The sequence below is a fragment of the Chenopodium album genome, chromosome 8 (assembly GCF_948465745.1).
Source record: "Chenopodium album chromosome 8, dcCheAlbu1.1, whole genome shotgun sequence".
Taxonomy (NCBI): Eukaryota; Viridiplantae; Streptophyta; class Magnoliopsida; order Caryophyllales; family Amaranthaceae; genus Chenopodium; species Chenopodium album.
Genome location: NC_137841.1, coordinates 68,337,770 through 68,361,429, shown reverse-complemented (window position 1 = coordinate 68,361,429; position 23,660 = coordinate 68,337,770). Strand labels below are relative to the sequence as shown.

The 23,660-nt window shown below is 38.6% G+C and overlaps 1 protein-coding gene, 1 non-coding gene and 1 pseudogene across 2 annotated transcripts; 2 read left to right on the top strand and 1 right to left on the bottom strand.

Annotated features, from left to right (window-relative positions):
- The first annotated feature begins 997 nt into the window (after positions 1-997).
- Positions 998-3,254, top strand: LOC145555401 (amino acid permease 6-like; annotated as a pseudogene).
- An 8,287-nt stretch (positions 3,255-11,541) lies between these two features.
- On the top strand, positions 11,542-17,044 carry LOC145555400 (uncharacterized). Its single transcript, XM_081617144.1, has 3 exons — positions 11,542-13,158; positions 14,059-15,646; positions 16,151-17,044. The coding sequence occupies exons 1-3, from the start codon at positions 11,542-11,544 to the stop codon at positions 16,768-16,770; spliced, it is 3,825 nt and encodes a 1,274-aa protein (XP_081473270.1). The 3' UTR covers positions 16,771-17,044.
- On the bottom strand, positions 11,926-12,032 carry LOC145557235 (small nucleolar RNA R71). The gene has a single exon (XR_014092281.1). It is a non-coding gene; the product is annotated as a small nucleolar RNA R71 (small nucleolar RNA).
- Positions 17,045-23,660: the final 6,616 nt, after the last annotated feature.

The window sequence follows — 23,660 nt, the reverse complement described above, 5'->3', positions numbered from 1 at the left end:
TACGACCGTTTTCCTTGCGGTCGTTGAAATTAATAAAAACGGCCGCAATAAATCTGCGACCGTCAAACAATCGTAATAATTTTTTTTTGCGACCAAGTAAATAACGACCACCCCTTTACGACCGTTGACGGTCGCAATTATAAATTGCGACCGTTTTTGCTATTTTCTGCGACCGTTAGAGGCGGTCGCAAAAACCTTAATTTTTAGTAGTGCTTTCCCCTACCACCTCCACCCCTTCCCCGACCACCGCCGACCACCGATAAGACCCAGATTTGACACCCTCACAATTTCAAAAACCCAAACCCACCATCGCTGATCGAAGTTCACCATCGTCGACACCCCAGATCGACTCACCATCCTCGAGACCCCCACAAACCCAAACCCACCACTGCTAAGACCCTCGCCGAGAGCAGCAGCGAGCAGCGAGTGTGGGGCGAGCAGTGAGCAGTGGGGCGAGCAGCGGTGAGGGCAGAGAGCACCGGCGACGAGCAGCAGGGGAGCGTTTGGTGGGGGGCGAAGGGCGGTGAGTGGTGGTTGGGGATGTGCGGCAAGTTGGTGGGGGGCTGGGTGGTGGCTGGGAAATGTGGGAATTGAAGAAATAAGGTGGTTGTGTGGTGGTGGGATTGGTGATAGTGTTTCCCTTTGTTTTTAAAACAAACAACTTAAAAAATTTTGGGTAATTTCATTCCATTCTTTTTCTTTCCCTTTGTTCATTCCATTCCGTTTACCCCGTGTAAACCAAACGGCCCCTAAGAAAATTTTAAGGGAAATTTTTTAAAAGAATTAAAAAGGAAAAGAAAAGAAAAGAAATAACAAGAAAAAGAAAATTAAGGCTCACTATCCACATATATTTTGCGACATATAAATAGGGTTTGTGAACAAAGCTTAGCTGATGAAAAAGTAACACAAAATTGTACTACTATTTTAACTAAGCTATTTTATTAATTTTTCTGGCTTATTTAGTTGTAAGTTTGTAACATCTTCAATTCGACTTAAAATGGTAGGCAGCAAAGATGAAGAATCGCAACAAGGTGGTGGTATTGCATCGCCTTCTACGAAAGGTGAAAAATTGCAACTCGATGATGATGGCAAGCCTCGAAGAACGGGTACGTACAACTCTCTTAAGTCCCCTTCTCTCTCGACTAGGAAAAATTTTACCCGACTTGAGTTGAGTTGTTATATATGAAAATTTAACGTGTGATGTGGATGAAAGTCGACTTGTAATCAACCCGAATTTACCTAGGCCATCTTAATAGGCAATTATTCGACTTAACATGTTATAGTCTCTATATGTTTGTTACTTGAATTTTTCTCAATGCATGCTTTTATGAATGCTGTTATTCACTTTTGCTATATAAGATTCAATTCAATGATTTAGAAAACTATCGCCCCTTAAACCGCAGCTAAATAGCTAAGTAGCCTTTCACTTAAATTAGGAGGGTTTTATAATTTTTTTTTTTTAACAAAATAAAGAAGTTTAGTTGTGGTACGAAAGAATTGTGTAGGTGCAATTTTCACAATTTATCATAAAGGTTGTACCATTGTTAATTTTTGGCATTCCCTTTTGTTTAACCGACTTATACATTGATGATCAAACAATTACTTTCATAAAAAAAAAAAATAAATAAATAAAAATTGATATATCTATTTATTACTAAGAATTATGAATATTTGATGGTTTGAAAATTGACATTGAGACTAATCTAACAAAAATTCATGTCTCCCACTTATGTTTTAATTGACGTATTCATATTATCATATACTTCGTATACCTTAAAGTATTAAACAAGAAAAATGATCTCAGTAATTAATGGACCTAACTTACTTGTTCTTTGTCTTTTAGCTTTTTTTCATGTTTGTGATTATGTGAATAACATTTGCCATATTTTCTTAAGTTGAATTGTTAAAGTACATTTTTCATATTTCAACCCTTTTATTTATAGGGACGGAATGGACTGCAAGTGCACATATAATTACAACAATCATAGGTTCTGGAGTTCTTTCACTAGGATGGGCCGTATCACAACTTGGATGGATCGGAGGAATTGTTACTATTTTCATCATTTCAAGCACCATGCTTTACACTGCAAATCTCCTAGCAGATTGTTACCGAAGTCCTGATCCGGTCACCGGAAAGAGAAACCACACGTACATGGAGAATTATTCATAGTCCTACAGCTGCATTATTCATATTTCAGGGCAGTCTTGAAATCGAATTGCTTCCACAAAAAAGGACATTCTGCTTCTTGCAAGTTTACCAGTAACCCTTTTATGATAGGTTTTGGAATTTGTGAGATCATTTTGTCTCAAATACCAAATTTGGATGAGCTAACATGGTCTTCAACTATTGCTTCAATCATGTCTTTCGCGTACTCAACAATTGGCATAGGACTTTCAATTGCTAGGATTATCGCGGGTAATTAATTGTTTTATTCTTGAATTCACCCTCATTTCTCTGTTTTTTTTTTGTAGTAGAATGTGTAATTAAGAGAGTTTTTCGCTAAAATGTGTTAGGGAAAGGAGGGAGGACTACATTAACAGGAGTAGAGATCGGCGTAGATGTATCATCTACTGCTGATAAAGCATGGAAGATGTTAACAGCACTTGGTGACATTGCATTTGCTTATCTTGTTTCTCAAGTGCTCGTCGACATACAGGTAATAACCTTGTAATTGATAATACAAATTTAAATTAGTACTTATATTATGGTTATTGCAACATAATAACTTGAGATTAAGCCTTTCTATTTTAGTCATTTTGAATGACTACTTGTGTATAATCTTCATGTAAATGTCCATGGTAATGCAAGTAGACTCTCAAAGGACGTGTTCTGCTTAAGTTCTGTATATTTTTTCTCTTGTTATGACTCTGGCTTAAGTTTTTCCTAGCAAAAATTACAAGCAAACTTGTTACTATCACTGTCCACGATCCAAAAAAGTTTTAACCGCGACTTGATAATCACAAAGTTTTTTTGTATGATCTCAGGATACGTTAAAGTCTAGTCCACCAGAGAATAAGGTGATGAAGAAAGCAAACACAATATCAATGTTGACGACCACCATGTTTTACTTGTTATGTGGCTGTTTAGGCTATGCAGCATTTGGGAATGATGCACCAGGCAACATGTTGACTGGCTTTGGATTTTATGAGCCTTTTTGGTTGGTAGACTTGGCCAGCATCTTCATTGTCATTCACTTAGTAGGCGCTTTCCAGGTATGAAAACGACGTTTCCCAAACTAGCTACTCACGTATTTTAATATTCTCATTGTCCTAAAATAATAGGTCACATTTTATTTAGGAAAAATTAGAAAAAATAATCCCAACTTTCATCAATTTTGATACAATAATCCCAACTTTGGATTATTCTGGAATAATCCGAACTTTAGGGGGTTTTCTTTTTCTTTAATCCCAAACCGGTCAACAAAAGTCAATGACCTATTATATCAGGTCACTTGACACGTGTCAAGTCCTGATTGGTCTAAAAAAAATTAAAAAAAATAACAAAAAAAAAACAAAAAAATTAAAAAAAAAAAGAAAGAAAAAAGAACTTCCCTCCCTCAAAACCACCGGCCCCCCACCCAAACCACCCCCTCCACCAGCCCTCCCCCACCCCTTCCACCAGACCCCACCCGAAAACACCCCCCACGCAGAGAGTGACTGGTGGAGGGGGTGGTTTGGGTGGAGGGGGTTGTCATAAATAATACGACCTTTTGTCCGTCCGCTAAAAACAAGTCGACCTTTTAATTATCTCTAAATAATACCACCTTTAGTACTAATCCGCTCTAATTAGGTAAAAAAAACTGGCAACCTAGAACTAATTAGTTAACAGGTAAAAAAACCTCTTGACTTTTATTTCCCTCCTAAATTGCACAGCTGGCAATTAATTACTCCAACTACCCAAACCTTACTGCTATCTCTTCCGCCATTATTGAAGCTCACCTAAATTTGTACTAGTTGCAGAGAGTGACGAAGGCAAGTCGGGAAACAAGTCGGAAGATAAGAATTGCGCCGGAAATTGCCCTAAAGTTGTTTGCTTGCGACGGAATTTGCAATTATAGTCGCTTAAATTAAGGTACGATCTTCAAACTCTTATTGTTTGTATTTGTTCTGGGTTTTGTGGACTGATTCGATTATGCATGTTTGGTATTTGGGGGAATTAAATGTCTGACCTTAGTTTGTGTTTGATTATGCTTGTTGTATCTTAATTTGGTTTTGTCGAATATGTTTGATTTCTTGTAGAATAACATTAATGGGATTGCTAAATTGAGGTTTTTTTGGGGTTTATTTTTTGGTGCAATCTATTATTGATCTGTTTGTGATGATAATCTAGGTTTATGTGCTTAATTTTAGGTGATAATGAGCAATAATAGGTTGTTTGAGAATGTGACTTTGAGGTTTTGGTATGGGGCAGATTTAAGCATGTTGTTGGTAAAGGAGAGTTAGTGTACATGGGTGGTATGGGAAGGACATTTCAGGTTGCTCCAGATGAATTATGTTATTGGGAGCTAGTTCACTTTGGAAAGAAATGTGGGGATTATAGTGACATTGCAGGGCTATATTTTTTAGTTCCCAATCTGTCTTTAGCAGATGGGTTAAGAAAGATAACAGGGGATGCAGAAGTGTTAGAAATGGGTGAGATAGTGATGAAGCATAGGAGTGTTGATGTGTATGTGTTGCCAGTACAGAAGAGCCACACTTGTCACCAGAAAACCCATCTCCTTCTGATAGCCACTCAAGCCCACCAATCTTAGAAAATATCCCACCCCCCATACCAACTAAGCCTAAAAAATTAACTCCCAAAAAGGGTCCAGAGTCACAGCACTTGGGCCCACCTAGAAGAAGCCCTAGAAAGCACATGGAATCCAATGTAACAGCATCAATTTCCTTACCTGGTCCCCCTTTAACTAAAAAAGTTGGCTCAACAGCATCTACTTTACCACATGCTTATAAAAACAGTTTGACTTAACCATCCACTACTTCAAAAGCTATTTCCAACTTAGAATCTGCACATGACAACTTAAAAACAGTTTGACTCAACCATCCACCCCCTGTTGCTTTTTTTGTTTTTTTTTTTGGGTTTGACAAGGCTATTATTCATGCTGTTGTGATGTCCTTCCAAAGCATCGTCACTGTGCTAGACACATTTTTGCATTATGGCATAAAACATTTAGTAGAGATGAAATGAAATTACATTTCTGGAAAATTGCTAAATCCTACAACATGGCAGATTATGACCAGTATTTAGAGGAGTTGAGAGAGTTAAATCCAGATGCAGCCATAGCTTTCACTTCATATAACCCAAACCTCTTTTGTAGAGCTTTCTTGTGATGTTTTACCTTCTTCAGACACAATGTTCAATGTGAAGCATTTCCTTGACCAACTCAAAGTAGATCTAGAGGCAAAGCAGTGCACTTGTAGGAGATGGGATATGTTAGGGGTCCCATGTTGTCATGCCATAGCATGTATCTTCTTTAAGAACAAGGATGCTGAATCTTTTGTGGATGATTGTTATAAGAAGGATGTATACCTCAAGGTTTATGGTGGGTCTATTCCTCCATGTGAAGGAGAGAGGCATTGGCCTAAAGTGCCCTGCAACTTAGACCCACCTCCCATCAAAGTAGGTCCTGGAAGACCTAGAAAAAATAGGATCAAAGATCCTTATGAACTTCCAAAGAAGCCAGGCTCTTTGTCAAGGACTGGAATTGAAATGACATGTAGTCTCTGCAAGGTTAAAGGCCACAATAAGAGGAGATGTCCTGATAAAGACAATTATGTTCACCAAGAGCCAGCAGCAAAAAGGGGAAGAGGAAGACCTAGAAAAGATGGGTCTGCAGGAACATCTTCTGATCACCAAGTAATTGACCCCCCCTATGCTTCAGCTTCTTCTGCTAGTGTGCAACACCACTCCACCACTGCACAACCAAATCACTTAGGCAGGGGTGGAAGGGTAATTTATAGTGGTAGGGGTGCTAGAGGTACTGCCAGAGGTGGTACTAGAGGTGGTGCTGCTAATGCAGGTCCTTCAGTTAGAGGAACAAGAGGAGGAAGGGGTAGAGGCAGAGGAAGGGGTCAGGTTCCAATTGGGGTTGGTGTGCTTTTCAGTGCTGATGGTGCCCCAATACTATAAGTAAGCATATTTTTATCTGTTTTTTGCACCTGTTCTTTGCTGACTGTTAACTTTATTTTTAAAAATTCTGTTTTAGGCCCCTCTACAAGGAATAAAGCAAGAGATCAAGAGCCACACATATCCACACAGTCAAGCCAAACCTCTACAGTCTATCAACAACAACCATAAAAACTTCTGTTCGGATTATGTACTTTTGAGAAACTATGATTAGCACAAAGTTTTTTGAACAACAATGTAGTGTATGTTGGCTTGTGTTTTGAACAATGTAACATGTGTAAGCTAAGTCTTTTGAACAATCATTCTATATGTTATCAGCTTTCACATCTATAAAGACAATGATTATGTTATATTGAGAAATTATTTCTAATTGCATTTCATTACTCAAGTACCATTACATCTGAACACAAACTACAAATATAAAAACAAGTCCCCTTACTATATCTTCAAGGAAATTACAACCCCACCTAAAATCCCACCTAAAATTTGACATAAAACAAGACTACAACAAAGAAAATCCAAGAAAAAACCAAAGCCATGGATAAATTCTTCTCGTTCCTCGAACAATTCATCATCTCTACCCGCATCGCATACACTTCGTTCTTCATTTCTTGAACATCCTCTTCTAGGTTATCCTTCTTCAATTGTAACCTCTTGATTTTATCTTATCTGCATTGTTGCTCATACTCCAACTCGGAAATTCTTGTTTCCTTCTCCAAAACATGATATTGAAGATCTTCCATGGGGTTGCTCTGATTAACCCACCTAAACATTTCACATTGGGTGTCCTACAATAATGTAATTAAATTTGCAATTAGAAACTGTCAAACTCAAATTAATCAACTTTAGCTACATTGATAGCAATTCAGAACATTTTAGAGCAATTGAGAGTAATTTAAAACAAACCGACCACAAAGGACAACCATAAAACTTCATCCCGATGTTAGCACCCTTTTTTACAGATCTCACCAACGCAAAATTGCCACAACTGCAGCGAATTTTCTGATTCTCCTCCCTCACAAAGCTTGACGATGAACCACTAGATGATTGCCTCTTGCCAGCCATTCAATTTTTGATATTTTTTTTAAAAAAAATAACAGAGATGAACAAGGAGCATTGGAAGAGAAAGCATTTGAGTTTTCATTTTAATGGTGACAAATACGAAGAACAATTTTATAAAGAAGGATAAATAGAAAAGATAGGAGAAAGGGTTTTTTTTTTTTTTTTAAATAAAATAAAGTTCCCAACGGTCTGTGACACGTCACCAGTTCACCTACTGTAACCGGTTACAATTTAATGTAACCTAATTAGAGCGGATTAGTACTAAAGGTGGTATTATTTAGAGATAATTAAAAGGTCGACTTGTTTTTAGCGGACGAGCAAAAGGTCGTATTATTTATGACAATTTTTTCCTATGATTAATCATTATTTAAAAGCAAACCAATCATTAATATGAATTTGAAGTAGAAAAACAACTATCCGTTAATATCCCTACCTTTTAGTAAAATATTAGTCAATTTATTTTATTACTTGCAATTTAAATTATTGATTTATGTAAAATGTATAATAATTTGGGATAAATACAAAAAACAACTATACTAATTCAAATCCCATTATTTTTGGAAATAATAGTGTACTGAAACTTTAAATAATGATTTTTTTTTATTAATTTTTTTTATTTATAGATATTTATATGATTATGGGTATGTTTGGCAAAATATAGTTGTAAAGGTAGCTGTAGCTGTAGCTGTAGCTGTGAGCTGTGTATGTAGCTGTTAGCTGTCAACAAGCTGTTAGCTGTGAAGATAAATAATTTTGATATGAAGGTTCGGTAAAGTAGCAGCGGTTGACTAGCTATTACATATAAAAATCAACATTTTATTTTTAAAACTATAGATTAAATTTTCAACAGCTACCTAAAAAACTACCTCTAATTTTAAAAGCTAATCTTTCTAACTTTTCATAAAAGCTACCTCCACCACTAAAAGCTATCCTAACCACTACTTTGCCAAACACTCACATTTTTTGTCAAGTAGTGATTTGACTTGGTCAAACCACTAAAAGCTACTCAAAAGCTAGTGCCGAACACACCCTATATTTTAATTTGTTTATAAAATATAGTGTTGAATTATCATGTATAACAGTCATAACACACGACCTAACGTAATGTTACAATCATATTGAATTATCATCTTTTATCGCAATTATGTTAGGACATTTTTTTTATTATTATTTTTTTTAATTTTAAAGGGGTTTAAAGGACAACTTTGTATCCAATTACATTGATTTTACATTCGCTTTATTAATTTTGCGTTTAACAATTATAATATGATCTAGTTAACGAATTGTAATACCCCTCATGATTGCTTTAAAAGGATTTGATATACTACTCATATCAACAAGGTGCATCTTCCTTTTAGGGAGCTCATGTGCTAAAATACTCTAAAGTTAAGCGTGCTTGGCTGAGAGTAGTCTTTGGATGGGTGACCGTTGTTAATTTACGAATTATTTCATGTTATTTGTTAATTGACGGATAATTTATATATAATTTGTTAATATCATGTTAATCGATGCTTATTTGTTGTTAATGCTTGATCACGCCTGAAATGCATTTTGTTTAAGGGATAGCCTACAAAAATGATTTAAAATTATAATTTAATATTTTAGTTAACAAAAACAATTTATGTTAAAATATAAATAAATACTTGCAATTTTGTTTTTTTACATTCCATTTACAAGTTAAAATAATATCATGTCATATTACCTTAATAATCTTCTATATAATGAAGAATCAGGCTTTCCAACTACGCTCTTATCTATCACTCTCACTACAATGTCCGAACCCTAGTTTTCAGATTGCTCCTTCACTTTTGACAGGTAACCCCATATATATTCCTGAACATAGCAAGTTTGTTCTTCAAATATATCATGTTCTTCCTGCTAAAAAAAAAATCAACCATATTTACAAAATATAAATAAAATTAAAACAATTTTGGACAACAAAAATGGATTAAATTTTTAAGCGAAAATATAGGGAGGAAATTCATACGGAATACATTTTAGTACTATATTATTATAGACAAAACTTATACACAAGTATATACAGTAAAATGCCAAAGTAAAAAAATGAAACTTTTCATATGTTCTTACCTTCATCTTCTCCGTTTTAAAAAATTATAAATTTTGTGCCTTTTTTTTTTGTTGTTGGAGTGGTGCTCAAGCTTAGAGGGTCTGAGTGAAATAGTACAGATTTGTTTTAGGTTTGAAATTAGACCATATGAGTTGTCTTATCAGATGTTCCCAAAAGGGGTTTTATGAGTTTAAGGTTTGAAACTAGTTTTAGGTCGGGGCGATGCCCCGGGTTATTTTTTATATATAAAAAATTCTATTAAATTAAAGTGAAATGTATTGGTGGTTTTATAATTTAAAAAAAAATAATTTTTTTTAAAAAAATATTATTGAACGATATCAAAATTCATTATAAAGTATTTAGATCTAGTTTTAATTATTTCTTCCATGTTTGAGTAGTTTATTTCTAGGGTTTGGTAATCCATGTTTATATTATGAATCTTGATTGATGTTTTTAATATTTTGATTATTAATTTCTTTAATTGATAGTGTTTTATTGTTAATCTTGCAACCTGATCAATTGTTTGATTAATTTTTGTTAATAAGAGTTCGAATCGAAAGATCTTACTTTTAGAGGCTTACCTACAATTAACAATTATGATTATGTTAGCAACCGAACTACATATGTTGAATTGAGAGCGTTAATAACCACGACCACCCAGATTCCACACCCTAACCCTTGATGTACACAGTTTATACTACATTTTACCCTCGGTTTATAGCTATTTCTATGTGATTTCTAAGCTCCACGGAGCTATTTCTCGCTAATATCCTCTTCTCTAGTGTGGCTTGGTCTATTTGATTGATTTTACAGGCATATGGAGATTTTCGGATGATTTGGATGCATTTTGGATTGCCACGAGAGCTTAGTAGGATGGAAGAGATTTTTCCCGTGTCCGCCCTGGAGGGCAACATTGCCCTGGCAGCCAGGGCGAAGAAGAAAAGAAGCGAAGAAGTTCAGCCCCCGTCCGCCCGGACCGGGCGGCATTGCCCTGGCAAACCGGGCGAACAGGATATCGTATTTTAAGCCAAAGTGTTGGTCGCGCCCGACCGGGCGGCTTTGCCCGGTCTGACCGGGCGGAGTTTCGCGGATCTTATTTTAAGGGATATAAATACCCCTTTGTAAAGCCGATTAAACTTACTTAGTTATTATCTTAGCAGTTTTTAACACTATTAGAACCCTAATATTCTCTCTAGATCTAGATTAAAATTGCACTTTCAAGTTTTGATCTTTGTTCATCAACAATTGGTACTTTTCTTCATTCAAGCAATTGGTATTCATCTCTATTTCTTCTTTTACTTTTAATTGCTTATTAATCATGCTTTCTTCATTGATTATTGTTTTTGCTTCCATTAATATGTGTGAGTAGTTCTTTATTCCAAGATCTAGCGAAACCCGAATATGATTAATGCATGATTTAATTCTTTAAATTCTCTAATAATAATTGTATTTGATTTGCTTAATTGATTATGTTTATGCCAATACTAGATTAGGGATAATTGGTATTGTTATTAATCCTTTGTTTTTATCGCAACGGGAGTTGGGTTTTGACGGATTTGAATAAATCAATTAAGGGTTTGAAGTTTATCACGGGAGTAGTTGAACGGATGATTAGGAAGTTAGAGTAATGTGCTTAAGGTCTCTAATTTACATGATTCCACGGAAGTAGGCTTGATTGTGATTAGAGAAGCCATTGATAACTCGAGAGAGACCATTGGTATTATTCATGGATTACTTTTCCTCATTAATCAATTGAATTATATGTTAGGGGTAGAACGACTATTGCATTAATTGTATTCGTGGTGAAGCTTGATCTTGGATGTTTTTAGCATTGAATTGTGCATTTTATTAGATTTTATCGTTTTAATTAGTTCTTTAGATATTGATTCCCACTTATTTGATTTGGTTACTTGCTTAGTAATTGCTTGAGTCTATTTAATTAGTTGAACTATAGTCTCTTGGGATCCGACCCTTGCTTGCCCGTCTATATAGTAGTGGTCTAGTTAGGTTTATTTTTGTTAGGTACGCGACACGCCTATCAAATTTTGGCGCCGTTGCCGGGGACTAACGGTTCTATACTAGTTAATTGTGATTCGTTTTTACTAAGCTTTATCTGTTGCTTCGGCTATTGTCTCTTGTGTTCTTGATTTCTTTGCTTTTAGTTCCTTGTTGCATGCAAACTCGACGTTCAGGGTCAGACGATTTAATTCCACTTGATTCTGAAATTGAAGCAACCGCAAGGAGACGAGGAGGTAGAAGAAGAAGAAGGAATCAACACTTTAGAAACATGGTCGATCCAGGCACAAAATCTCTTTTGGAATATGGTATTCCCGATACCACAACGGGACTCCTCTCTAGCATTGTCAGACCACCCGTTACAGCTCAGAACTTTGAATTGAAGCCACAGTTCATTCAATTCATCTCTAATGATTCATTTGCAGGCACACCTCACGAATGCCCTGTCAGTCATATTGATAGTTTCTTGGAAAAATGCGATACCATGAAACTAAATGGTGTTACAGATGATGCTATTAGACTTCGCCTATTCCCTTTCTCATTACGGGATAGAGCGAAGGAATGGTTGAGAGATGAAGGTACTGGCTCTTTTGATACATGGGACAAACTAGTGAAAGCTTTTCTAGTCAAGTTCTTAGGACAAGAAAAGACTGCGAGGTTGAGAAATGAGCTATCTACTTTCGAGCAGTCAGATGATGAGTCCTTATATGAAGCATGGAGGAGGTTCAAGCGATTGCAAAGACAATGCCCTCATCATGGTATTCCTGAATGGATGTTGATCCAAACCTTTTACAATGGCTTGACTCATGAGTTCCGAATCTATATTGATGCTGCATCTGGGGGTTCTCTCTTGACTAAGAACCCAACTGAGGCAAAGGAGCTAATTGAGAAGATGGCGGCAAATGATAATTACCATCCAAGAGGACGACGCAATGTTAAAAAGGGAGGTATGCATGATGTTGATGCTCTAACCCTTTTAACTAGTTCTATGCAGGCATTGACAAGCAAGTTTGACAAATTCCAAGCAGCATCTTCTGGCTCATCTACTGAAACTTGTCAAATGTGTAATGTACAAGGTCACATTGCCCCTGACTGCCCACAAAATTCACAGGAGATGTCGATCGAGGAAGCCAATGCATTCTACACTTCAAATCCCAAAAGGCCATATGATCCTCACTCAAACACATACAATGAAGGTTGGAAACATCACCCAAATTTCTCTTACAAGAACACCCAAGCTCAACAAAACCCCCCTCCACCACCACCTCGAAACAATAACTATAATGCTCCACCCGGTTTTCAAGCACGACCACCTCTAGTCCAACAACCTATGCAACCACCTCCACAAAAATCCAACCTTGAGCTAATGCTTGAGAACTTCGTTACCACAACGAACAACAACATCCAACAACTACAAGCTCAGAACAAGCTCATGGAAAATCAGATAAGTCAACTTGCTCATCAAGTTGGCCAATCTTGGAAGACTCCGGGCACTTTTCCGGGTCAAACAGAGCAACCACCAAAAGGGCATATGAATGCTGTGACTTTGAGGAGTGGAAAGCAATTGGAAGATCCTCCCATGAGAGAGTCATCCAAGGAGGTTGTTGACGGGGTAGTCCCAAAGGAGAAGGTGGTCGATGGTACCGCGAATGAGGAAGAGTCAAGGGCATCAACTCCACCACCACTTGTCCCATATGTGCCAACAGTTCCTTTCCCGCAAAGGTTGGCCCAAGCTAAGTTAGAGAAGAAGTATGGAAAATTTCTCGATATTTTGAAGAAGCTTCACATCAACATTCCATTCTTAGATGCAAAATCCGAGATGCCATCTTATGCAAAATTCTTGAAGGACATGCTCTCTAACAAGAAGAAGCTAGAAGAGAATGCTACTGTTGCGTTGAACGCAGAGTGTAGTGTTATTTTGCAAAATACACTTCCTAAGAAATTAGGTGATCCGGGTAGCTACTCAATTCCAGTAAAGCTTGGGGACATAGAGATTAACAAGGCATTATGTGATCTTGGTGCAAGTGTGAGCCTCATGCCGCTCTCTATTTGCAAGAAGCTTCAAATGGGTGAACTAAAGCCTACACGCATGTCTCTACAACTTGCAGATAGGACGGTTAAATTTCCCTTGGGTATACTTGAAGATGTTCCTCTTCGTGTGGGAAAATTCTTTATCCCATGTGATTTTGTTGTGATGGAGATGGAAGAGGATGCACATGTCCCTATTATACTTGGTAGACCATTCTTAGCCACTGCAGGTGCAATCATTGATATGAAGAATGGAAAAATCACTTTTGAGGTGGGAGACGAGAAAATAGAGTATTCACTCTTGAACGCTACGGGAACTCCTTCCATGGGAGAGACTATTTGCCAAGTGGATGTCCTTGATGATCTAGAACGTGAGCAACTTCCTTTAATCAAGAAAGACGATGCATTGGAAACGGTGTTGGTAGGAAACACCAGTGAGGAAGATTGGGAAACAAGGGAGTACATGCGGCTACTTGAGGAAGGAAAAGCAAATCCAACCACCGCTCTAGTGAAGGAAGTCCTTAGTGTATCAAGTGTTGGGGAGAGTACTACGCCTCCCGAGGTAGAGTTGAAACCCCTTCCCTCCACTCTTAAATATGCATATCTTGGTCCTACTAATATATATCCTGTTATTGTTAATGCTGAACTTAATGACACGAAATTAGAGCAACTGCTCACCGTTTTGAGAAAATACAAAAGTGTTATTGGGTATACCATTGATGATATTAAGGGTATTAATCCCTCATTTTGTATGCATAAGATAATTCTTGAGGACGATCATACCTCCTCCATAGAACCTCAAAGACGACTTAATCCAAATATGATGGAGGTAGTTAAAAAAGAGGTTCTTAAATTGCTTGCTGCAGGAATAATTTACCCTATCTCAGATAGTAAGTGGGTTAGCCCTGTACAAGTAGTCCCTAAGAAGGGAGGTATGACCGTTGTTAAGAATGACAAGGGTGAGCCAATCGCCACTAGAACTGTTACAGGTTGGCGAATGTGCATCGATTACAGGAGATTGAATAAGGCCACTCGGAAGGACCATTTTCCCCTTCCCTTTATTGATCAGATGCTTGAACGTTTGGCTAAGCATTCCTTTTTCTGCTACTTGGACGGATATTCTGGTTTCTTTCAAATCCCCATTCGTCCATGTGATCAGGAAAAGACTACTTTCACATGTCCCTATGGCACCTTCGCCTATCGAAGAATGCCATTTGGACTATGTAATGCTCCAGCCACTTTCCAACGTTGTATGATGGCAATTTTCTCAGGCCTTATTGAAAATTCAATGGAAGTTTTTATGGATGACTTCTCTGTCTATGGAACATCTTTTGATGTATGTCTTGAAAATTTGGAAAAGGTGCTCTATAGATGTAAAAAAGTCAATTTAATTCTAAACTGGGAAAAATGCCATTTTATGGTACAACAAGGAGTCGTTCTAGGCCATGTGGTGTCAAATAGGGGTATTGAGGTTGATAAAGCAAAGATAGAGGTCATTGAGCGATTACCCCCTCCAAACTCTGTAAAAGGAATTCGGAGCTTTCTTGGTCATGCAGGATTTTATAGGCGATTTATAAAAGATTTTTCGAAAATCGCTAGACCTCTAACTGAGCTTTTGGCCAAAGATGCCCCATTCGTATTTACTGATGCTTGTCTTGAAGCTTTTAACAGGTTGAAAGAAGCTTTGATCACCGCTCCCGTTATGCAACCCCCGGACTGGACCCTACCATTCGAGATTATGTGTGACGCTAGTGACTATGCGATATGGGCCGTCTTAGGGCAACGGAAGGATAGAAAACTCCACGCTATTTATTACTCTAGTAAAACTCTTGATTCTGCTCAAATGAATTATGCCACAACTGAAAAAGAGATGCTAGCAGTAATTTATGCAATAGAGAAGTTTCACTCATACCTTGTTGGCTCAAAGGTGATAATTCACACAGATCACGCCGCATTGAAATATCTGATGACTAAGAGTCATGCCAAGCCACGGTTGATTCGATGGGTCCTTCTATTGCAAGATTATGACATTGAGATAAGGGACACGAAGGGGACTGAGAATGTCGTTGCAGACCATCTTTCTCGCCTCCTTCTTGACAAGGGGGATGATGATGACCTCCCCATCGATGATTCTTTCCCTGATGAACATTTATTAGCACTTTCTCAAATTGAATCACCTTGGTATGCTGATCTGGATAATTTTTTGTCCACAAGTACATTACCCCATGGCTACTCATCTCAACAAAAGAAGAAATTCTTTTATGAGGCCAAGAGACATTTTTGGGAGGATCCATTTTTATACAAATTGTGTGCAGATGCAGTGATTAGAAGATGTACCCCGGAAGGTGAGGTAAACCATGTTATTTCTCATTGCCATGACTTACCATGTGGTGGACATGCAGGTCCTACAAAAACGGCCGCGAAGATTTTACAATGTGGTTTTTATTGGCCAACTTTGTTCAAGGATGTCTATGCCTATGTTAAAGCATGTGACCGTTGTCAACGGACCGATACTATTTCAAGGAAGCACGCGATGCCACTCAATAACATACTCGAGGTCGAGTTGTTTGACGTGTGGGGGATAGATTTCATGGGACCATTCCCTTCTTCCTATGGTAATCGATATATTCTAGTAGCCGTTGACTATGTCTCAAAGTGGGTTGAAGCAATTGCTACTCCAACCAATGATGCTCGGGTGGTAAGTAAGTTCTTTAAGAAAGTTATTTTTCCACGTTTTGGTTTACCACGTGTGTTAATCAGTGACAGGGGAACACATTTCTTGGAGAATCGGTTTGAAGCAATGCTGAAAAAGTATGGAGTGCAACACAGGGTTGGAATCGGCTATCACCCACAAACTAGCGGTCAGGTTGAGGTGTCCAACCGAGAAATTAAGTCTATTTTGGAGAAAACAGTCGCTAGAACAAGAAAGGATTGGTCTGTTAAGATCGATGATGCGCTATGGGCATACCGAACGGCATTCAAAACGCCTATTGGTACCACTCCATATAGATTGGTGTATGGAAAGGCATGTCACTTACCCGTCGAACTGGAACACCGAGCATTTTGGGCCATCAAGAGTTTAAATTTCGATGCTCAAGCAGCGGGTGAAAAGAGATTGCTACAGTTAAATGAGCTAGATGAGCTTCGCCTTGAAGCTTATGAGAGTTCAAAGTTGTACAAGGAAAGAACAAAAAGGTGGCATGACAAGGGTCTCATGAGAAGAGAATTCAAAGAAGGAGATCAAGTCCTCTTATTCAACTCAAGATTGAAGCTATTCTCCGGTAAGCTTCGTTCCAGGTGGTCGGGCCCATTCAAGATTTGTAAAGTTTACCCCTATGGCACCATTGAACTATGGAACAAGGATGGTGACACTTTTAAGGTGAATGGCCAAAGATTAAAACACTACCGAGTTGGTGACCCAATCGATGAGAGAGTAAACATCACGCTCTCTAATCCGGCAAAAGAAAGTTGAGCAAAAAGGTGGTCGAGCTTATGACCATATAAACAAGCGCTTACGGGAGGCAACCCGCCTTTATTTTATTTTATTTTATTCTTATTTTTATTTTCATTTTACTTTAATTTTTCTTTTTTATTTTCCTGTCTAAGAGAATGACAAGAGAATTACAGTGCCACACTCATCGTTAAAAATGGTTATGTAGGTGAAGAGCTAAAGGAATAGGGCGATAACGAGTAAAAGCTTCATTGCCCGGTTAGCCCGGGCAACGTTGCCCTACCGGGCGCGAGAAGCAGCAAGAGAAAAGGAGGAGAGAAATTTCGACCTCCCTCCGCCCGGTCAGACCGGGCAAACCCGCCCTACCGGGCGCGAGCCGCACCGAAGAAAAAAAGAAAGGGAAGAAAACGAACGGAGAGGAAGAACCCCCTCCGCCCGGTCGACCCGGGCAATATTGCCCTACCGGGCGCGAGCCACAGTGGTTTCCAAAAAAAAAAAAAAAAAAAAAAAATCTTAACCCCCTCCGCCAGGGCAGACCGGGCAAACCTGCCCTACCGGGCGCGAGCCTCCACCTTCGAAAAAAAAAAAAAACCGAAACCCCCCTTCTTCTTTTCTTCCCCCTTTACTTCTTTTCCCATACTCCTCTCTCTCTCTCCTCTAAAAATCCCCAATTTCCAAACCCTAACCCCAAATTCCAATCATCAACTACTACCAAATATTCCCCAAATTTCACATCTTTACCCATTATCTACTTCTTCTTCATCATTCTTTGCATTTTTCTCCATCAATTTTCCACCATACCCATATATTTTTCTAGAGAGAGAAAGATTGAATATTCATCCATGGCTACAAGGAAGAGGAGTAGGATTGCAACCCAAGAACCGGCCTTGGTCCTTGAAAGTGTGCCGGAATTTCCACATATCAAGTTCGTACGGCAATTCCCCAACCAAAAGGTTAGATTTTTGGAGCTTATGCATCGAAAGGTAATTCCTACCCGTTTTATTGATCATGCTTTTCTTGCTAAGTTAGGAATTCATGATGATTGTAAGCTTTTATTCTCAAAACTTGGTATGACTCAATTATTCACTATGGTTCATAACACTTATGAAGATCTAACCCTTGAATTTTTGAGCTCTTTTGGAATTGAAAAGGGGAGGAATGGGTTGGTGACATATGTTTCCTATAGGTTGTTAAACAAGAGCCATAGACTTTCTTTGGATGGGTTTGCTAGAAAATTTGGGTTGCCATCACATGGATTACAATCTCAACCGGACCATTTAATTTCGGGGGATCTTTGGTTAGCTTTAACCGGTGAACAAATAGACTCTTGGCAACATGCTTCCGCTAACAAAATTCACCAACCCGCCCTTCGGTTTTGGACCCGTACTACGGGGTGGACCATTTTCGGGAGGATAGAGCCCCATAATGTGAGAGTTGATGAGGCGGCAATTTTGGGTAGTTACTTGAAAACACAACCCGCCGAACATGCTTACACTATGAACATAGCCCACCTTTTCGCCCTTCACCTTAGGAAACAAAGTTGTACTTTCACCACCCTCAAGGACAATGGCGAACGCACTCAAATTCCCATAGTTCTTGGTGGCCTTGTTACACACTTAGCGGTCAAGGAAGGTTTTGTTGAGGCTAGCAAGCAACCCGTAGTAGGTCCTACCCTCTTGGATCAACAATACTTCATTTCCGCGGGTTGGATTTCCATAGAATCGAATAGTATTCGATGGCTCATAGGTAAAACCTCTCGTTCTATCTTTTTACCTGCACCCAAGCTCACTAAGATCCACCCTAATCAACCTTCTTACCTCTTGGAGACCCCGGGGCAGCCAATACCTCCCATTGCCCCTGTCATGACCACCTTAACCTACTCTAGGCGATCGGATACGGGAGCTTCCTCTTCTTCTGCCCCCCCCGATCATGATGCCATCATGGCCGGTATCCGTGGTCTCGAGTTGTCCCAGCAGGGCCTCTCCTCTTGTCTTCAGACCGTAGAGACTGACCTTCGCCTTTGTATGTATCCTATTTATGATTTTTTTTGCAGGCAAGGTCACATTCCCAGGGATGGCCAACATCCTTCTTGGTATGTCCTTCCCGATGATGGGAACTCTGCTGGTGGAAATGGAGCAACTGATGATGATGTTAGCGATGATGAGAACCTTCCCTGAGGTTCTCGAGTAGTGCACTACCTACCCCTCGTTGCAATGAGGTCATTGCCGAGTGTAGCTTGGGGGAGGATGTATATAGCCTTTGTTTTGGTATGTTCTCTTTTTCTCTTATGTCGTGCTAGATAGATTTTATTGCTTTGGGTAGTTTAGTTTATTGCTTTCATAAATTCAAAAAAAAAAAAAAAGTTAATCATGATGATGAACAACTAGTAAACAACTTCCCTGTGCCCCTTTTCCTTGATGATTAAAAGGTTTTTGGCTTGATTCTGATTGAAAGACTTGCAATACGGATTAAATGATCATGATCTGATTTTGGATTGTCTTGGCCTAATGGAAGTCAACTTTGTTCAACTGTGTATGAATCTGGAGCTTGACTGTGTTAACTGTGAGGCTTGAGCCTTTAGTATTCATTCATGTGTGTTAGTTCCTGGTGTGACATTGATCTTAGTTTTGACTTGAGACTTTTAGTAGTGTGCCATGATACATTGCACATGCACGATGAGGAGGACGAAGGCCATGTTCATTAGGTAGCCTCCAGATTAATTTAGAAATGTCTGTTCCCTTCTTGCTTACCCATGTTGTAGCCTTGTCCATGTTTTTCATCTAAGTCACAAAATTAACCTATCGGCCCCAACTAGTAACTTATCCCAAGTCTAGCTTGGGGGAGTCATCTATCTTGGTATTCTCTTTGGCTTGTGATGATGTTTTGGAGAAGTTTAATTTGAAGCTTGAAGGTTCTGGAAAATTTTGATCTATTTTTAAGCTCTTATAGTTTGATAAAAAAAAAAAGAAAAAAAAGAAAAGGAAAAAATTTCAGCTTCTTGAATGATAAATAAAAGAGCTTCAAAAATAGAAATAGTGCGATGAATTTTTATGTAGGGTGAATAAGGTGGTAGTTGCTCTTAATTCAAGTTATGTTTGGAGTGTATATTCTTGTGAATTAGTTCGATGGGATTTTGATTTGTATCGTTCATTTTTGATGGTTTCCCTGAGAGACTATGGTTGCCTACATTTTCCAAATTTTTCCTACCCATTTTCACCCGGCCTACATTACAAGCTTGAAAAAGACCTTCTGACCTTCGTGCATAGTATTGTGTTCATGTGAAACAAGTCTTTTGTCAAAATGCTGGAGTATTTGTCACATTTCAAGTCGACTTTTGACTAGGTTGAGCGGCATTATCACCCTTTAAACACGCGAGTGTTGTGAGTTAGGGGGGGGGGTTATCATTATTAGTGGGGATGGAGAGAGATCGGGCTCATTTTTAGCTCGCCACATAAAATTGTGCAGAGTGACCACTAAGTGAGATATTCTAGTCATCGATTCCTTATGTGTACATGGTTGGCTCTGTTTGATGGCCATTCAGGTTGATTGATAGTCTGAATGAGGTGATTGGTTGGCTAAGATGCTTGCGTGTCCGATTTCGATTTTGAGTATGATATTTTCAAATGTATTATGGGGTGAAGTATGTTTATCTGGTTGTTACTAATCAATGATTGTCTTGCTTGAGGGCAAGCAAGAAGATAGCTTGGGGGAATTTGATGTACACAGTTTATACTTCATTTTACCCTCGGTTTATAGCTATTTCTATGTGATTTCTAAGCTCCACGGAGCTATTTCTCGCTAATATCCTCTTCTCTAGTGTGGCTTGGTCTATTTGATTGATTTTACAGGCATATGGAGATTTTCGGATGATTTGGATGCATTTTGGATTGCCACGAGAGCTTAGTAGGATGGAAGAGATTTTTCCCGTGTCCGCCCTGGAGGGCAACATTGCCCTGGCAGCCAGGGCGAAGAAGAAAAGAAGCGAAGAAGTTCAGCCCCCGTCCGCCCGGACCGGGCGGCATTGCCCTGGCAGACCGGGCGAACAGGATATCGTATTTTAAGCCAAAGTGTTGGTCGCGCCCGACCGGGCGGCTTTGCCCGGTCTGACCGGGCGGAGTTTCGCGGATCTTATTTTAAGGGATATAAATACCCCTTTGTAAAGCCGATTAAACTTACTTAGTTATTATCTTAGCAGTTTTTAACACTATTAGAACCCTAATATTCTCTCTAGATCTAGATTAAAATTGCACTTTCAAGTTTTGATCTTTGTTCATCAACAATTGGTACTTTTCTTCATTCAAGCAATTGGTATTCATCTCTATTTCTTCTTTTACTTTTAATTGCTTATTAATCATGCTTTCTTCATTGATTATTGTTTTTGCTTCCATTAATATGTGTGAGTAGTTCTTTATTCCAAGATCTAGCGAAACCCGAATATGATTAATGCATGATTTAATTCTTTAAATTCTCTAATAATAATTGTATTTGATTTGCTTAATTGATTATGTTTATGCCAATACTAGATTAGGGATAATTGGTATTGTTATTAATCCTTTGTTTTTATCGCAACGGGAGTTGGGTTTTGACGGATTTGAATAAATCAATTAAGGGTTTGAAGTTTATCACGGGAGTAGTTGAACGGATGATTAGGAAGTTAGAGTAATGTGCTTAAGGTCTCTAATTTACATGATTCCACGGAAGTAGGCTTGATTGTGATTAGAGAAGCCATTGATAACTCGAGAGAGACCATTGGTATTATTCATGGATTACTTTTCCTCATTAATCAATTGAATTATATGTTAGGGGTAGAACGACTATTGCATTAATTGTATTCGTGGTGAAGCTTGATCTTGGATGTTTTTAGCATTGAATTGTGCATTTTATTAGATTTTATCGTTTTAATTAGTTCTTTAGATATTGATTCCCACTTATTTGATTTGGTTACTTGCTTAGTAATTGCTTGAGTCTATTTAATTAGTTGAACTATAGTCTCTTGGGATCCGACCCTTGCTTGCCCGTCTATATAGTAGTGGTCTAGTTAGGTTTATTTTTGTTAGGTACGCGACACGCCTATCAACCCCCCCCCCCAAATTCGAGTCACCCTAACTGTTAGTTGAGACGAACACTACAAGAGGGGGGGTGAATTGTAGGTGAGTTCCTAGTGACTACTTTTTGAATATAAAACATAATAAAATAGGAACTTCAATGCACACAGGATTTTACGAGGAAACCTTCTAGTGCCCAACTAGAAGTAAAACCTCGACCCTACCTTAGGGATTTCGAACACAAACAATTTCACTATAATAGGGCAAACACCAAGTTACAACCTATTATAATCAAACCTCTACTCACAAGTTCCTGAACAAACTTGCTACAGAATAGGACTCTATTCTACCCAGTCTAAGTCCCACACTTAGACTCTCCCTCGTACTCCCTAAGTACAGGCTTTCCAACTTCTCAACAGAAGCTCTCTCTCTGTATGCAATGATAACAAAATCACTCACACCCAAATAACCCAAACCAATTACAAGTACAAACACCTAGTATATGATAGGCAAGCTATGCATGAAACCCGAAACTAATATGACAAGATGATAAGTTTGGCAAACTTACACAATTATAGCTCTGTAAATTCTTCACGCATAAACTCACAAAAACCTAAACTCATTTTCTTCTCTACTATTTATACAAGTATTACTTGTATAGAAAGTAGGTTTTCTTAAAGATAAATAAGTTAAACTTAACTTATCTTTTCACACGGTTTTTATGTAAATCATTAGAAGAAAATCTTTTCCAAAAAAAATAAGATAGAAAGATTGAGTTAAAAAGCATAATATCTTTTTAACAAACTGATTTTAAGAATTAATAATTTAAAGAAAATCTTTTTCGAATTCTATCTTTTATCTTTTCCGATTTTAATTTATTTGCCAAGCTAACTTGTCACGCTTCTAATAGACTTCATGCATATCCTACTTAACATATTTAACAATGAATCTAGGAGATAAAATCTTAACTAAGACATTGTTGCGCTGTGCTCTTGTACTTGTAGGATTACTTGTGCTCCACGCTTACTAAGATCCACCAAAGATCTTAGCCAGCCATCTTCAAGTTCCTGTGAAGGAACGTTCCTGTTAGGGAACTCAGTTCCTGAAAGGGAACTCTTCTTCTGTTTCGAATAACCTTCTTAAATAAAGAACTTCTTCAAGTCTTCTTAGTTTCAGTTACTTCTTCCATCTCCAAGATCAATTTCACCTAAACTAAACAAACACTTGAAAAACCTTTATTAAATGAGTTTGCTGTAGTTTAGGTTCCTCATCATCAAAATCTTTAAACATCAACACTAACCGTCCCCCACGAAAACCGACCACCCCAAGCCCCTCTCTCATGAAGACGACCACCTTAACCCCCTCTCCCAAGAAAACTAACCACCCTAATTCCCAAATCGACCACCCTAACCCCCTCCTTTTAAAAATTCGACCACCCTAACCCCCAAATCGACCACCTTAACCCCCTCCCCTACAAAATCTCTGCCACTACCACTTACCCCACCCCACCCAACCCAACCCATACCCAGTACCGAAACCACCACCCCACCTTGCGTTTTCAGGACCACCCTAACCCCCTCCCCTACAAAATCTCTGTCGTCGATTGGGGTTTGATAGGGGCTAGATTGCGCACAGGGGAGGGATAGGGAGGGAGAGGAGGTTTGCGCACAGGGGAGGGAGAAAGGGAGGTTGCGCTGCGCAGGGGAGGGGGGAGAGGGAGTGGTGGCAGGGGAAGGTGGTAGTGGTGGCAGGGAATTGGGTGGTTAGGTAAGGTGGGGATGGGGTGGTGGGGATGGGGGTGGTCAGGGGTTGGGCTTTTCTTTTTTTTTTTTTTTAAAAAAAATTCTTTTAATTTTTTGTTTTTTA

Bases quoted from the DNA above. Each gene is read 5' to 3' on its own strand.
- LOC145555400 (XM_081617144.1), top strand. From the start codon at position 11,542: ATGGTCGATCCAGGCACAAAATCTCTTTTGGAATATGGTATTCCCGAT. The intron at 13,159-14,058 runs GTTGCGTTGAAC...TGTATGCATAAG, and splicing joins AGCTAGAAGAGAATGCTACT to ATAATTCTTGAGGACGATCA. The intron at 15,647-16,150 runs AGGTAAACCATG...GCTATCACCCAC, and splicing joins AAGATGTACCCCGGAAGGTG to AAACTAGCGGTCAGGTTGAG.